This window comes from Alexandromys fortis, unplaced genomic scaffold (genome assembly GCF_014885135.2).
Source record: "Alexandromys fortis isolate MF-2015 unplaced genomic scaffold, M_Fortis_MF-2015_v1.1 scaffold_11, whole genome shotgun sequence".
NCBI classification, from domain to species: domain Eukaryota; kingdom Metazoa; phylum Chordata; class Mammalia; order Rodentia; family Cricetidae; genus Alexandromys; species Alexandromys fortis.
This window is the reverse complement of record NW_026067912.1, coordinates 18,057,983-18,073,146: the sequence shown is the minus strand read 5'-3', so window position 1 is coordinate 18,073,146 and position 15,164 is coordinate 18,057,983. Positions and strand designations below refer to the sequence as shown.

The following is a 15,164-nucleotide window of genomic DNA, read 5'->3' as shown; positions in this document are numbered from 1 at the left end:
TATATAACATACACATGTATTATAAGATAAATCTCACCAGTTTGTTTATTGCTCTGTGTCTTACCCTTGAGATTCTTTCTTAAACTGTGGTTTACACCAGTTCCCTTCACTTGGACCTTTAAACCTCCCAAATATGTTTTTAAGGTGGCATCAAGTGTCTTTATCTTCTCATAGCTTCAGTTGTTATTACTAGTTGTCTCTTCATAAATTGTTCATTTCATGTATATATTACTCTAACTAGTTCATCACTACTTGTATTTCTGTTTCTTATTAAATGCTTGTCAAAAAATAGTAAAAATCAGTACTTAGAATGATGAGAGTGAAAGACCCTACAGACCCCTTCCTCAAAACCCGCAGCTAGCATAATCCCTGGGGGACCATCCTGTTTGCTTAAAAAATTCTCAAATCAGCAGCCAGCCTGCTCTCATAAGAACATCCCATTTGCTTAGGAGAGCAGGATGTCTACGAGATAGAACATCGACAAAGCAGGTTGACTGCAAAACAGGATATCTATAAGATAGGAACAGGATGACTATTGCCAGACATCCATGCTGGGAGAGGAAACCAGTCATGCCCCCCCCCCCCCATTCCGATTGACCTATAACCACGCTTCTGCTTCTGTAAACTTGCTTTTTGCTCTTTGATTGGGGGAAGGGGAGGGAAAGGGGAGGCAGCGGTGGGGAAGAGACAGAAATCTTTAATAAATAAATTAATTAATTAAAAAAAAAAAGCCCGCCCTCCAGTCGGCAGGCGCGCAAGTCCTCTGAAAATACTTTGCCGCCCGCAGGTACCTGTGTTTACCCAATAAACCTCTTGCGATTTGCATCCGTGCGGTCTCGGCCTGCTCCTTGGCGTCGGGGAGGTCTCCTCCCGAGAAAAGGATCCTCTTCGAGGGTCTCTCAAGAGTACTGTCTCATAATTTCAATGGGCAAACATCGGTTTGTGGGAAAGCATTCTGAGAACAGTGAAAAGACAAAGATGTTACCCCATTTCCATGGTAACAAGTTAACCCATTACAGTATCACAAATGCTAGCAGTAGATATGAGACACTCAGGTCAGACAGAGACATGGTTAATATTCATGGTAGCAGCAGAAGTCGGGGTGTTAGCATTTGCTTCAGTTCCATGAGCTCCAGTTATCATAGGGCCAGGTGGCAGCTGCTTTCGTTTTGTCTTGTTTTACAAAAGAGAAGCTTTGTGCTTCTAAAATTTGGCCAATGGATGTGATAATAGGCCGTAGGTATGGCTGGCATTTGCCCCAGAGAAAACTCTATATGTATTGTTCTATTGGTGCCAAAAGCGTGGTTGAAAAGATAATTCAAAACAGAAGAACCTGGGGAGTCTGCCCTGGGGGCAGGAATGCAAGTGCCTCCTGTTAAAGATTTTTTGCCAGCAGCATCCAATCATTGTCTCTCCCCAGCACTGATGTGATGAATGTCTCTATGTTCCAGCCCACTGACTACTCAGAACCTGCCTCCAGTAGGCTGTATTCAATCCATTTGTGAAGTCTCAGATATCACTCTGGAAAGCTACTGTAATGATAACTCCAGTATCATTCAGCAGACAGAGGCTGCCTCTGTTTGCCAAAGGTTCAAGTCAGCAAAGATCATGCCTCTGAGTTGCAGCTCAAGGGTCCAAGGAAGCACTGTTGTTTCTTGATATGGAGATTTTTGCCACCAGGAGAATCCACTTTGCAACTCAGTGGCAAAAAAATATGGGCACATAGCACTGAGGACAAAAATGATCTGAATTGGCTCCAGGGGCCTTCCACAAGGTTGCATAATCTTCCGGTCCCCATTTTGATCTCTGCTAAAACTAATGAGACTAGATGGAATTCCACGCAGCTCAATGCCCTTTCCCTGGTTTGCTAATTTAGACCCTTACAACCAAAGAACACAAGTTCTGGCCTGCTGCTTTTTTTTGAAATCTCCCAGCACATTTGAGAATAAGCTCTTATGCTTTCAGTAGACAGTGGATTAATATTCTACTTCATCTTCTTACAGTGGCTAATGCTTTAATCTGAGAGCAAGAGGTAAAGAGAGAGAAGAAAGGGAAGGGAAGGGGAGGGGAGGAGAGGAGAGGGGAGTGGTAGGAGAAAACAAGGTTTCTGTACGCAGGTTTTAAGACCTGTTAGGAGATCTACCAGCAAACTTCTGGTATTTTTAGGTAACCTGATGTCCAATAGTCATTAGCAACACCATAAATATGTATGCCAGAGAATATTAAATTGACTCAAAGGTCCAATGCCACCATTGTAGCTGAAGAACAAGGTTTGTTCCTTTGGGGTGTATCTAGCTGCAGACATATACAGCACAAAGCATTTTAATCTTTTTTTTTTCTGGAGCATATAGTATCTCATTGTGAAGAAAAATTAGTTGCATCATTTCAAAATAATTTGCTAGAGAAGTTTCCTAAACTAATCTAAGGAAAATGCCTGAAAATTTCAAGGACAGAACTGAAAGAAAGATGACCAGCTCTTCCCTTCCATCCTTTACAGAAAGGAGCATTTCACTTCCTCACCTCAAGATAAAGTTTTAACTATGTATGCAGAACCTGTTTAACTAACGATGCATCTTCTATACTTTGAGATCATTATATGTGCAGGGAAATCCCCTTAAATCATCTCCGAGGAACCTCTACCCACCCGGTGAATCTTTGTAGTAGCAGTTTAATGTGATGAACTAAAACATGACTTCCAGACTAAAGAACAGATCCCTGCTCACCCTGGGCACTGTTTCTCAGCTGCCCTTGTACCTCTTCGTTAGGAGTTGAATTTTAATTATCTCTTCAATTTTTTTTTTTGTTAACAGGCAATTGTTGAAGGGTCATATATTGTCTCAGATTAGTCAACATGAGCACTGTTGGTTCTGATGAAATTCCCTCAACTTTGACTAATTATTTTACAAGGTTCTCTGACTCTCTCTTCTAAAGCAGCCTTTACTTGTCAAAATCCCAATACTAATGCCATACTAGACATGGTATTGTGCCTTTTTAATCATTAGTATCCCTTTGGGATATACAGGGGCAAACAAAAGAACCTGTCACCAAAAGGGGATGCTGAAGACCGTTGACCCCAGGCTTTTAGGTTTGAGACACCAATCCTAAGTCTATTTTCTCTGTATATTCTGCTAGAGACCTAATATGACCAGCTGCTTCATATACCTACTCTATACCTTCCCAAATATGAGGGACTGTATGCCCTCAAACAGTAAGACAAAATGAACTACTCTTTTCCTTTGCTTCTTTTCAGTTAGTTTGTTATACTAATGAAGAATATTTAGTACAGTTGCTACTATAAACACCTTATGTAGATGTTTATAACCATGAAGTGTTTTATGAAATTATCACAGTGATTGCATTCATGGAAAGATTCTGAGGTGAACTTGCAAAAAGGAAACAAATCACAGTATATATCTACAAAAATATTATTATCTCAATAGTGAAAATTACAAAATAGAAAATAGAAACAAATTAAGTAAGAAACAACAAAATATCCCCTTTCATTATTGATCATTGCTTTATGTATAAATGTATTAAATTCTCCAATCAAAATGCCTTGTCACTAATAGATTAATTAAAAAAAAACAAGTGACTTCTTTGTGTCTATTACGGACTAATAGAAATATTTTTAAATAGGTTGAAAATAATGAGATGGGCATTAATATTCTATGCAAATATAATGGAATCAGGTCAAGTATAGGTTCTGAGAGAATAGACTTTATGTCAAAAGCTTCAGAAGAGGCATAGGAGTCATTCCACATTGATAGTGTAGACTATTCATAAACAGAATATGACAATTGCAAATAATTTTGAGCATTTCAGGTAGAGTTAGTCCATTCTCCATTTCTATGTTTTTGCCATTAAAAAATACTGCATAAATGAAATTGCCCCATTAAGTGGGTTTTCTTCATTACTTCGCATACTGCTCTGAAAGAAAGCTAACTCACTGTCTATATAAAGCACAATTCGATTCCATTTCACTGCTAAGTCTCTGGATAAAGTGATCCAATCACAAAATCCTGCTGCAATGTTAAAATTACTTTGGAATGAGATTTTTAAAAAGCTGTGTTTGTGTGTGTGTGTGTGTGTGCATTACATTGTTATATAGCCATCCACTGACATACTGACATTCCCTTAAACTTTGTCCAAATCTGAATATTAAGGTGAAATATATGCTTGAGTACAAACACATCCATCATGTGCAGCGGTCGGATTAATAATCACCAAAAGTAATAGGTATTTGAACAAGTTTAATAACAAAACCAGACTCATGAAACCAAGGTTCCAGCGGAGTAGCCGGCGGAGACAGGAGAGGAAGGGAAGGGGCGCGCAGCCTCTGCCCGCCCAATATATCAGTAAACATACGCCCGAGGGCAGCCCGCCCCCAAGGGGAGGGCTTATCCCTACAATCATGGCTCTTCATCACACAAGAATCACTTACATGAGTGATGTCACAGCCCATATACTGGGAAAACATTTTCAGATATCATGACTATGATGGGATTAATATCTAAAATGGACATTGAAATGACTCAACAGCAAGAAATGAACAGTTTAATTACAAATAGACCAAGTGCATGGCCAGACAATTTTTCAATAGAGAGATGTAAATGCTGACAGACAGATAAGAATACTTCAGAGGCCAGCAACATGGCCCCTTTGCTCAAAGAGGTTGCTACACAGCGTTGGGAAATCTGCTTACAATTCTAAGAAATAAAACAAAACAATGATGTCATCCAGAAATCTGAAGAATACTAGATTGAGAGAAAAACATGGTCACAGAAATACAGACACCTAATACTCTCACATATATGAACCAAAAAATGTCTCCCTCACAGAACTACTCCCTAGAATGTTGGTTGTCCAAGTCTAGATGGCTGATGAAATGGGAAGACACTGATAAGAAGGGTCAGTTTCTTGTAAGTAGTTACAGTAAATTTGTAGATATGACATATGTTATGGTGACATCATTTAACAACACTATATTGTATAGTTTAACTTCATTAAATGAACTGTTCATTAGTGTTCACATTAGCAAATATTGACAGCTGACACTAGCTGGGGAAGGGGGAGTCATTTCTCTTTGGTCTGTGACAACTAGTAGGCTGTCTGTGCTTCAGCGGAAGACCCCACAGCTGTCAACATGTAGATATTTCTAATTGTCAAACGAAAGGAGACCGTGAGGATGGGGGCACGATGAGAGAGAGTCTGGGGAGACTTACCAGGGAAAATGGGGTGTGAAGAACAAAACATTGTCGCCATCAATGAAATTTGAAAAGACACAAAGGTGCTAACTGGGTGAGGGGATGGGAATGTAACTTGATTGTTACTGTGGTTTCGCAATGCATATGTATAGTAAAAGATCACATTGTAAACTTTAACCACATACAGTTTCTATTTCTCTGTTATGTCAGAAAACACAGAAATGTTTTAATAAAACCCTTTTACATTTAGCATATCACCATACAGGTAAATGAAGAAAAAATTAAAAGACTAATGCAGACAAAAGAACACACATCAAGGACCTAATCATGAGAAAAGAAAGAATAGATACATCTATCTTTCGTGTCTTTAACAAATTAGGAGAGGAAGTAATGATTTAAATTGAGCAGGATTTTTTTTGATATCATGTAGAATGCATTAGTGCATGTGGAGGAAGAAGATACGAAGGTATGAAATTCCACAATAATATTTGAAACTAATTGTATATAAATGTATGTCATATTTATATAAAATGCTTATTTATATATTTCTATATTTAATAATGCTACAGTAGAGAAAAAAATTAGTTAATAATATACTATGTCCTGACAAACTGACTCTAAATTCTACTTTGCTGAGTAGGGAGTTAACCGTTTAATGGACTGTTGGCCAGTGATTTCATACATGATGCAGTACAGGAGGTGTTTCATTAAGGCATACTATGCTTCCCTAAGGCAAGCTAGGGTGACTATTAGCAGAAATATTAGAATATGCAGATGAGAATCAGGACAAAGCATATGAAGAATTCTTGTATTTTTACAGTGCTTTTTTTTTTTTTAAAGCAAATCAAAGTTCCTCAAGGAACAGTTTTAATAAAGATTTAAGTGTGAGTATTTATGAGGACAGGAAAGAGAGAGAAAGAGAGAGACAGAGATAGGTGGATTTAGGGAAAGGGGAGTGCTTATTCATGATGTAAGTATAAGTTTCTCAAAACAGGAAGACATTTTCCTCATGTGTTCAAATTATTTACATTTTGAGTAAACTCAAATTTTAGATATATCTATGTATATAGATAGACAAATGGTAAGAAAGTACATGAGAGGAATTATTAAATCAGTAAATGTTAACTTTCATTTTATGAAGAAAACCAAGGGAATATTTTCGTGGTTGCTATGATGCTTATTAGGAATATTTACTAATGATAGACTATGTTCCCCATGGAGATCATGTCGGCTCAAGTAGGAATTTGATGAGAATTAAATTAAGTAATACCTGTAAAACATATAAAATAGTGTCTGGTATGTGATAATAACAGGAAGGCCACAGTAAGTGGTAGCCATTGCGAGTCCCATATTACAGTTGGGAAATACGATGAGAAATGTTTTGCTTGCAAAGTAGCTGCATTCTTTGTGTGTATGTGTATGCTTGTTGGGAGGGAGGGATGGCATACCCAAAACAGAGGAGTAAAGGTAAATAGACACAGGCAGCGGGGAGTTGGGCAACACAGCTTGTAAGAGGCACAAGTGATGTTAAGTAATGGTAATTGCATGTAGTTAAAGCCTAGAGAAATCTCGTTTGGCAGGAATGGTCTGAGTAATTATGAAAAAGAGGTTAAATTACTTAAAGTCTAGATCAATAAAAATGCAGTTATTTCCAAGAACTAGACAGGAATGTCAATCCAGCAGATGACGTGGAAAGAGGAAATGATGTGTGTAGACATGAACAGGCCAACCAAGAATGTCTAGGAAACTCATTCATAGAACATGCCAACAGAGCACGGCTAGCCAAGTGCCCTGCTTGTCTGTTGTGGGCAACTAGATATCATGATAGATATCATGATTGTTTGGGGAGATTTTCCTGCTATAACTAACTTTGAGAATATAATTCTAAACACAACCTTCATGTAAAACAGGAGACAGTGGGGTTAGGAATGACAGATGGCAATAAGGGATACGGGATAGACAGACTACAAGGCAAACGGCAGCACAGACTACAGAATCAGAAGGATGAAATGTGTGATCTTGAACGTGACTTGAAAATGTACTTCAATATTAGCATCATTTTCTGGGAATGGTTACTTGATTATTTCTTTCAAACAAAACATTAAGTCATTCCCGAATGACATAAAGACATCCAGTAAGCCAAACTAAATTTAGTGACACTGTTGGAAGCTTCCACAGTAAGAATCATCTTGTCAATTTTATTCCAGTGTTTTTGTACTTTTCAACTCTCTGAATCATTTCCCTGTTTTCCACATTTGCACGTCATTTCTTTCTATCCACAAAAATTAGCATAATAAGTTAACTTTTTGTCAAGCACGGTTGACTCTGCTTGCTTATGGGATTTTTTTAAATGAAACTGTGGCTGGTCCACCAAAGTAGTCTACCTGAGACAAGAACGACTTTTATCTTGTGTTATTGCTTCTCTCATTCTGTGGCGTATATTATGTTCAAGAATCTTGGATTCTTGGTAAATATTTTCTGAATTAGCAAATGGGTGAACCAATAAAGGTGTGTCACTCATTGGAACTCTTCGTTGCTGAATGTGCTGAGGATTGTTTGTCCAAGACAGAAATATCCATAATATTCTTTGTAAAGTATGTGTGGTAAGGTCCCTGACTCATTGACTATGACACCACGGTGGAGTTAATCTTGAGGATGACCTGATTTCTCGTTTTCTTGGACTCTTTGGAATCTAGAGTCATATGAACCTGTCTATCTGTAAATTATGAGAGCCTTATTTGGGCCAATAAACTCTTTTAGAAACATAGCCATTATGAAATAGCATCATTCCGTCTATAGATATCACTTTCAGGACTCTGTGTTTTCTGAAATTCTGTGGGATTTTGTATGAATATTTGTAGGTAAAAGTGATACTGAGATTGACAGACGATCCATTAATTAATGCCCAGATTTATACAGTTATTAGATGATAGTATCAATCCATTCCTGTATAATGCCATATTGGATTGTGGGAATAAAAATGTTTGGAGATATAAGGGATTTTTATATGCTTATATACTTTTCTTATGTCTATTACTTTAATGTTCTCTATTTCTGATATGAATATTAAAACAGTAAAATTTTGCCTTCTAAAATTATAAGGATGAATTGAGAGCAGACAGATCCATGCCACCAGGTATGTCAAGGAATAAATAATGACTAATTATTTATTGCTTCTTGGCTCCATAACACTTCCCTTTGGGGAAAAATACCCATGAACACATAGAAGATGTATGAAACTGATGCACACAAGTGCACCTTAGTGATGCGCTGGTGACACGAATTGGGTTCTTGGTTATTTTAGAGATAAGCACATGTAAAGAGCATCTAAACATAAATTTGATAAACATTCACCCAAATATAGCAGTATCCCTTACTAATGCTACTGAACAATGTGTCCAAGATTGTAGAAGCTGACTCTAGCCATTGTATATAGAATACCACCCAGAGAGGAAGTCCCGGGATGTGGTTCCTTCATCACACCAGGCACAAGCCATCAAACGCTACTGGCCTATGACCTTATGTGCTGAGATAAATTTATCATATGACTCTAAGACCTCAGATTGTATATGAGTTCATCTTCATACATAACCCTTCTGGTAAAAGAGACCTGCATTGCTGTAGAGAAACCAATGGATTATTTCATATTTTCTACTTTTCTGGGCATAGGGAGACTTGATAAGTGTGGCCATGATCACTAGACATTAAAATAGAAGAAAGTGCTGTGATTTAAATTGAATTTTTAGCCAAAGGGGATGGAATTGAGATTCAACAGATAATTTAAATTCCCATTAAAATAGCCAGTGGAGCTACTAGATATGCCAGTGGGTGATAAATGCGGTAGGGTAGTGGACACTGACCACTTTCATGCATTTAAGACAAGTTTGCAGAGACATACACGTTTCTAAACAGCCTCCAAAGTACTCAAACCTAAGGAAAGCTTACATTTATTCTAATGCTATTATTTATGCCAACCCTTTCATGAAGTCCTTTTTGGAAATTGAGGTCAAATGTAATATAGGAAATAAAACAGGATACTATTATGGTCATCATAATAGACACTTTTCTTTTTATCCAGATGTTTTCAGTTGTAACATGAATAACATTGCAACACGTAGAGCCTGTTGAATTCATGAAGAGTGCCATTTTGTCCAGCCTTCTTGATGGGATTCTATTTCCTTGCCCTTGTTCAAACTGGAATCTATCATTTTAACTGAATTCAACCTCATTACCTATATTCAAAAGAATCACAGACAAAGCACAATCTCAAATGACTATTTATTCATTTACAGAAATTAATGAAGCAAGCACTCATTTTCTGAATAAACATATTTTCAGGGGTATCCATTTTATGTTCAGATGCTGAAATAAAGGAAAAACAAAGGAGCCTTTCCCTGTATGGCATTTAAAACTCGTTTGATTATAAAAGTTGAAATTTTTTCATTTAATTTGCAAAACTCTTATTTCTTAAATATTTTTTCCAATGTACAAAAAGAATGGAATTCCTTTCCAGTGAGTTATGCATAACTTTTCATTATTCAGAGTAGTTTGCTTCAACTTTCAGGGGTGATTCCAAGAGAGAATGCTAATAAAAATGGTCGTGCACTGGTGATTAGAACTAGCGTGAGTCCATAGGCTTCCAAAGTGTCTGGCTGGGTTGGTGTAACTTTACCAAGGACCCCATTAAAATCCAGTCACTCTGATTTATAGTTATACTCAATCGATGGAAGGGATTGCAGGGATCATCCAGTTTTATGAGAGGTAGGAGCCCTACTTCCTGTACATAATAGAGTTCAGATGCAGCCTCAAACAACAAGGAAGATGAGTCTGCATACACAACTGCCACTCTCTGAGAGTATATAAAGACAGGATGAATGAGTGTCAGAATCACACAGAGCTGCTCACGTCTTCTCTTGGACCTCCAACGCTCTCAAACACTCACCATGACTAGCCGTAACAACTGCTCTGGAAACTGCAGCTCAGGATCGTTCAGAAGCTCCTGCCATCTCCCAGCTGCCCCTTCTTCCTTTGCCCTGTGTTCTTCAAACATGGGCTGTGGAGACGTCTTCTGCATACCGAGCAACTGTCAGGATCACACCTGGTTCATGAACAACTGCTCGGAGACCTTTGGAGAACGCTCCGGAGGCCAGCCAGCCAGCCATGATGCCAACAACTACGAAAACACCTGTTGCTCTTCTGGATGCTATGTTCCCAGACCCTGTCAGGGCTCTGGCTATTTTCCCGCTTCATCCGTCATCTCTGGTGTCTGCCACCCAGCATCCTGTAGGCCTGTGAGCATTGTATCTAGCAGCTACCGGCCAGTGAGTCCCTTCATCAACAACTGCCAGCCTGTGGGCTGTGGGTCTGGCAGCTACCGCCCACTCCCTTGTGTATCCAACAGCTGCCGACCCGTGGGCATTGTCCCTTATGGATGCAGGCCTTCAGGTTGTATGGGGTATGGCCCGCAAACCATTCACATTGTGTCACATAGCTTCAGACCTCTGCAGCCTGTCTCTGGTGGTTGCCAACCAGTGACTCCCATCTACGGCACCTGTCGTCCATCCTGCTCTGCACAATGAGGGCAGCAGTCTCCTTGTTCTAGGGAACAACAGTAGTGAAGAGCCAGGATTGAAATTGTAACTCTCTGGACTTCTCCTTCCTTCTGAGTATTAATTGCTTTTTCTTGTTTGCACTGTGTCTGAGTTAAACTTCCTTTCACATTGTGACTTGCTTTGATCTTTCCTTGCTGTAAAAATCTCTGGCCACATTATAGTTAATATTTCTCAAGTGGGAGGACTATGTACCTGCTATGATTCATATTATAATAAATGAGACTAATTCTGAATTAAGAATCCAGTGTATTGATTTATCTTTCATTACTTCATGCTAACACAAAAATGAGCACCCTCAAATGCTTGCCAGGTGATCCTGTACCATCTGCTCTTACCTGACACATGGGCAGTCCTTTAGCTTTGAGGAGTATAATGACTTCAGACAAATGAGGGATAAAATAACAGCCTGTATGTAAGTTATCATCTAAAGGGGAGCTCAATGGTAATCTCTTACCTCTGCCTTCTAGGGCACACACTTCTGACAGAATGTTCTCCAGTAACCAACCCAACAATAAGCTTTTGCTTAAGCCTATGTTGCTTCCTTTGATCTGATCCCGTAAGACATAAGTGCTTCCTTTTCCTTCCTATGTCTTTGTATTTATCCCCTTCTGCTCAGTATTGCAAACACCATGCTCCTGTACTCTTGTCTAAAATAAGACTCATAAATGTATTCTTTTTAAGTAATCATTACCATTTTATATATGCCACTATCAAGAATTATTTGCCCTTCTCCATTTTCTGGAAATATCTCCATAACAATCCAAATTTATTAATTAACCTTAGACTAAACCAACAACTAAAAGCTATTGAACACTCACTGCATGTAGAGTCATAGTGTGTCCGGCAAAAGAGACAGATTTAAAACAACCTATGATGAATTATCAGTGTTGGCCCAAAGTCATATATTACAGGATAAATATTAGTTAAAACATATCAATTAAATAAATCTAAACTATAAGTATGTGAATGTTCTTGAAATGACCCTCTTAAATGCAAAAGTTAAAAGAGGAAAGACAAAAAGCATCAACATCAGACTCCAGTGTGACATGGATGCTAGAACCATCAGAAATGGTTTTAAAATTACTCCCATGGGTATTTTCAGAGCTATGATCACAAAACAATGGGGCAAAACAGAGAGATGGAAATTCAAAGAAAGGATTGTTATCTATCTATCATCTATCTATCTATCTATCTATCTATCTATCTATCTATCTATCTATCTTTTATATCCTGACCACAGGATCCCCTTCCTTTTCTCCTCCCAGTCCTTTCCTGACCTCATCCCCATTCCCACTGAACCAAATCCACTCCTCCTCCATTTCTGTTCAGGAAAGGGCAGGTCTTCCATGAATATCAACAAAACATGGCATATCAAGTTGCAGTAAGACCGAATTTTTAAGACATTAAAAACTATTTGAGATATAAGAGGCAAGAAACATGAGTCCATTAAAAGCCAAAGACTAAACGTTGAGGTTGCAGAGATCATCCATATTCTCTGCCATATCTTCCCAGAGAAACTTGACCTGGTAATATTGAGGACCAGAAAATAACTGGAAGTCGTTTCTCCCAGGCAAAAAATATGTCTCTGTTTCATAGTTCTTGTCCTACCTATAAATTTCCCAGCACTAACACAGAAGGGGAGTTCTTCCTATTAGAAATTTTATTTATTTATTTTGCGATGTTGGGTTGTGCACCTAAAACTCCCCTGTATGTGACATAAAATCTCTACCACTGCATTGCAGCCCCAGCTCCAGAATGATAGTACAGTTTTTATCACGTTGCTACAGGTGCTGTTGTCAAGTCTGTTCTAAATCAGTAACTTCCCCAACTTGCTGGGTTTTTCGAGTTGATGGCATCTGCACCTTCAGTTTCTGAATACTGTCATGGCATTTTGCTGACACCTGACTGCCACATAGCTCAGTCAACCTCTAAGTCAGACAGGAAGCTGTTGCTGGTGTGGTTAAAGTGCTTGCTTGGGTATCATTATAAAATGAGAAAAGTTGATTTAGAACACATGAAGATATGACTGTGACTAATCATCCATGTACTCATCTTACCTTTTTTCAACACTATAACGTGTCTTCTTAAAACACTAGTCATGCATTTTTTTAACTAAGAATTATTTAACATTCTTCCAACTTGTTATTTGAATTAATAATCTGTTTACTTGATTTCCCTTGAGCTAAAGCTACTACATGTATATCTGGTCAGAACATAAACATAACACTTTCAAGAAATAGCTACAGGCTGACCATGGGGTAGCACAAAGAAAGAAAGCTCCTGGTACACTGGCAATAAGAAAAAGAAACAAGAAAGACATAGTTAAGTCATATTGGCTAAGAACTTCCAAATTGAAACAAAACCCAGCAAACCAAGAATTCTGAAAGTACAGGGAGTGTATACACATTGACAAATGAAATTAAAACAATATCAAAAAGAACATGTGATGACTGTACCATTTCAAACTACAGAAGCCAGAGTAAAACCCTCTTCTTCAAAGGAAGTAGGTAGGAGCTATAACAAATTAGTTTACTGAAATCACAACTACAAGAGGATATTTTAACTAAATGTGATAATATGATGCTTTCTTGCTGACCTATTCTTTTTCATATGAAATTATTTTGTTTTATGTGTATTAGTGAGTCTCCGCAGAGGGTTTTATGCCTGGTAGGCACAGAGGTAAGGAAAGGCCTTGGGTTCCTTGCGAGTAGAATTACACATGGTTCTGAGACACCACACAGGTGTTGTGAACCAATTTCTGATCCCCTGGGAGAGCATCCAGTGTTCTTAAGCACTGAGCTATCTCTCCAGCCCCATCAACGTCACATAGTTATTTAAATCATTATAGTGCTTTGCTTTGCTGCACTGTGCTCCCTACAATGACCAGGAAGTTCTGTCTATTTAAAAAAGACTCTTCAGGCTGGTAACATAGATAGTGTGTCATTGCTTCATCTGATACACACAATTGTATACTTTAAAATTATTTCAGCATGCTAAATTCTTAGGTCAACAAGAAATTTTTTTCCTTATGCCATGCTCTCTTCCGGATGCTAAGAATATAATAATAACAGTTCAATTATAGAGAGGATTAGAAAATAAGTGCTGAATTCTGATAAAAACAAGAAGATATGAGTGCATTCTGTAGTAAAAAAAAAAAAGAGGGCGTAAGTGATATGGTAACAAAAAGAGGTGATTACTTTTAGAAAAGTCGGAAGTTTTGTGTAGTTAAAACTGAGAGAAGCACGTAGGCCAACTGCACATTTTTACCTCCCTCTTCTCACCTCCAAATACAATCCCTTAGTCTAACCCCAAGCCAGCTCTGTAGCCAGCCACCTGTTATGGCCTCCTCTTCTCCCACGCCACCTTCTCCAGCAAATCAAACAGATCTCCTCGAGCCTTCCTCCATCCACACTTACACCTTGTCAGAGTCCCCATCTCCAGCAGACATTCCCTGGGAATCTGCCAGTCAAGCCTGCCAGAGAAGCTATTAGGCCAAGAAAACAGCAAGTAGGCAAGTTTAACTTTGACTCCCCCTTGTCTTCTCCAAATCCTATGTTCCAGTCTCATTCTTAGCCCTGTAGCAGACTGCCTGTTGTGGCCTCTCCTTACTCTCAACCCCATTCTCGAAAAACCTGAACATGTTCTTGCCATACACCCTGCTTCCCTTCCTTCTGTGGACCCTTTACCCCCACCAGCACATTCTCATTCCTAAGTGTCAGCTCACAACACCTAGAAATATGTTGTATCCAGAGTTTCCAATGGCCACTGGTCGCATCAAAGAATCCCTTACCAGGAAACACACAGCCACCAAAGTCTTCTAAAAACCAGAGAAGGGAACAAAACTGAGGGAAAAAACACTGGCCCAACAAAAACAAGACCAGAAGTCAACACCTAGAATTGCAACCATTTCAAATCCAGATGCCTAGCTGCTAGTATAATGAATGGAGGTCTAGTAGAGAGACCATTACATGAAGCTGTGAAGTTGATATCTGGATTGCCTAAGAGATCTCAAGATGTTAGAGAAGCCAGAGTCTTAGGATACCTTTCAAGCAAGTTACTAAGAGGGAGTGGAACCAGTCCAAGAGAAGGACATGTGTTGCAGTCAGCAAAGCTGAACCGAGTTGGAGATTTGAAGATCTTTTCGAAGACAGACATTAAGATATAGAGTTTGGAGTTTGCCAACTTGGGTTTCGATCTTGCTTCATACAGCATTCCCTCACTAGGCCCCCTTCCCTACATTTTGGAATGGTTATGTTTATCCTGTACTGAAAGTGGAGGAAGCTCAGCCAGATGGGTCTCTAATTAGAATGAAAGATTTCATAGAGACTTGCTCTAAATCATAGACAAG

General features: G+C 38.7%; 1 protein-coding gene across 1 annotated transcript; it reads left to right on the top strand.

Moving 5' to 3' along the window:
• The first annotated feature begins 10,147 nt into the window (after positions 1 to 10,147).
• Positions 10,148 to 10,819, top strand: Krtap26-1 (keratin associated protein 26-1). The gene is given in 1 exon segment (XM_050138587.1): positions 10,148 to 10,819. A coding segment is annotated over 1 exon segment (672 nt).
• The last annotated feature ends 4,345 nt before the right edge of the window (positions 10,820 to 15,164 follow it).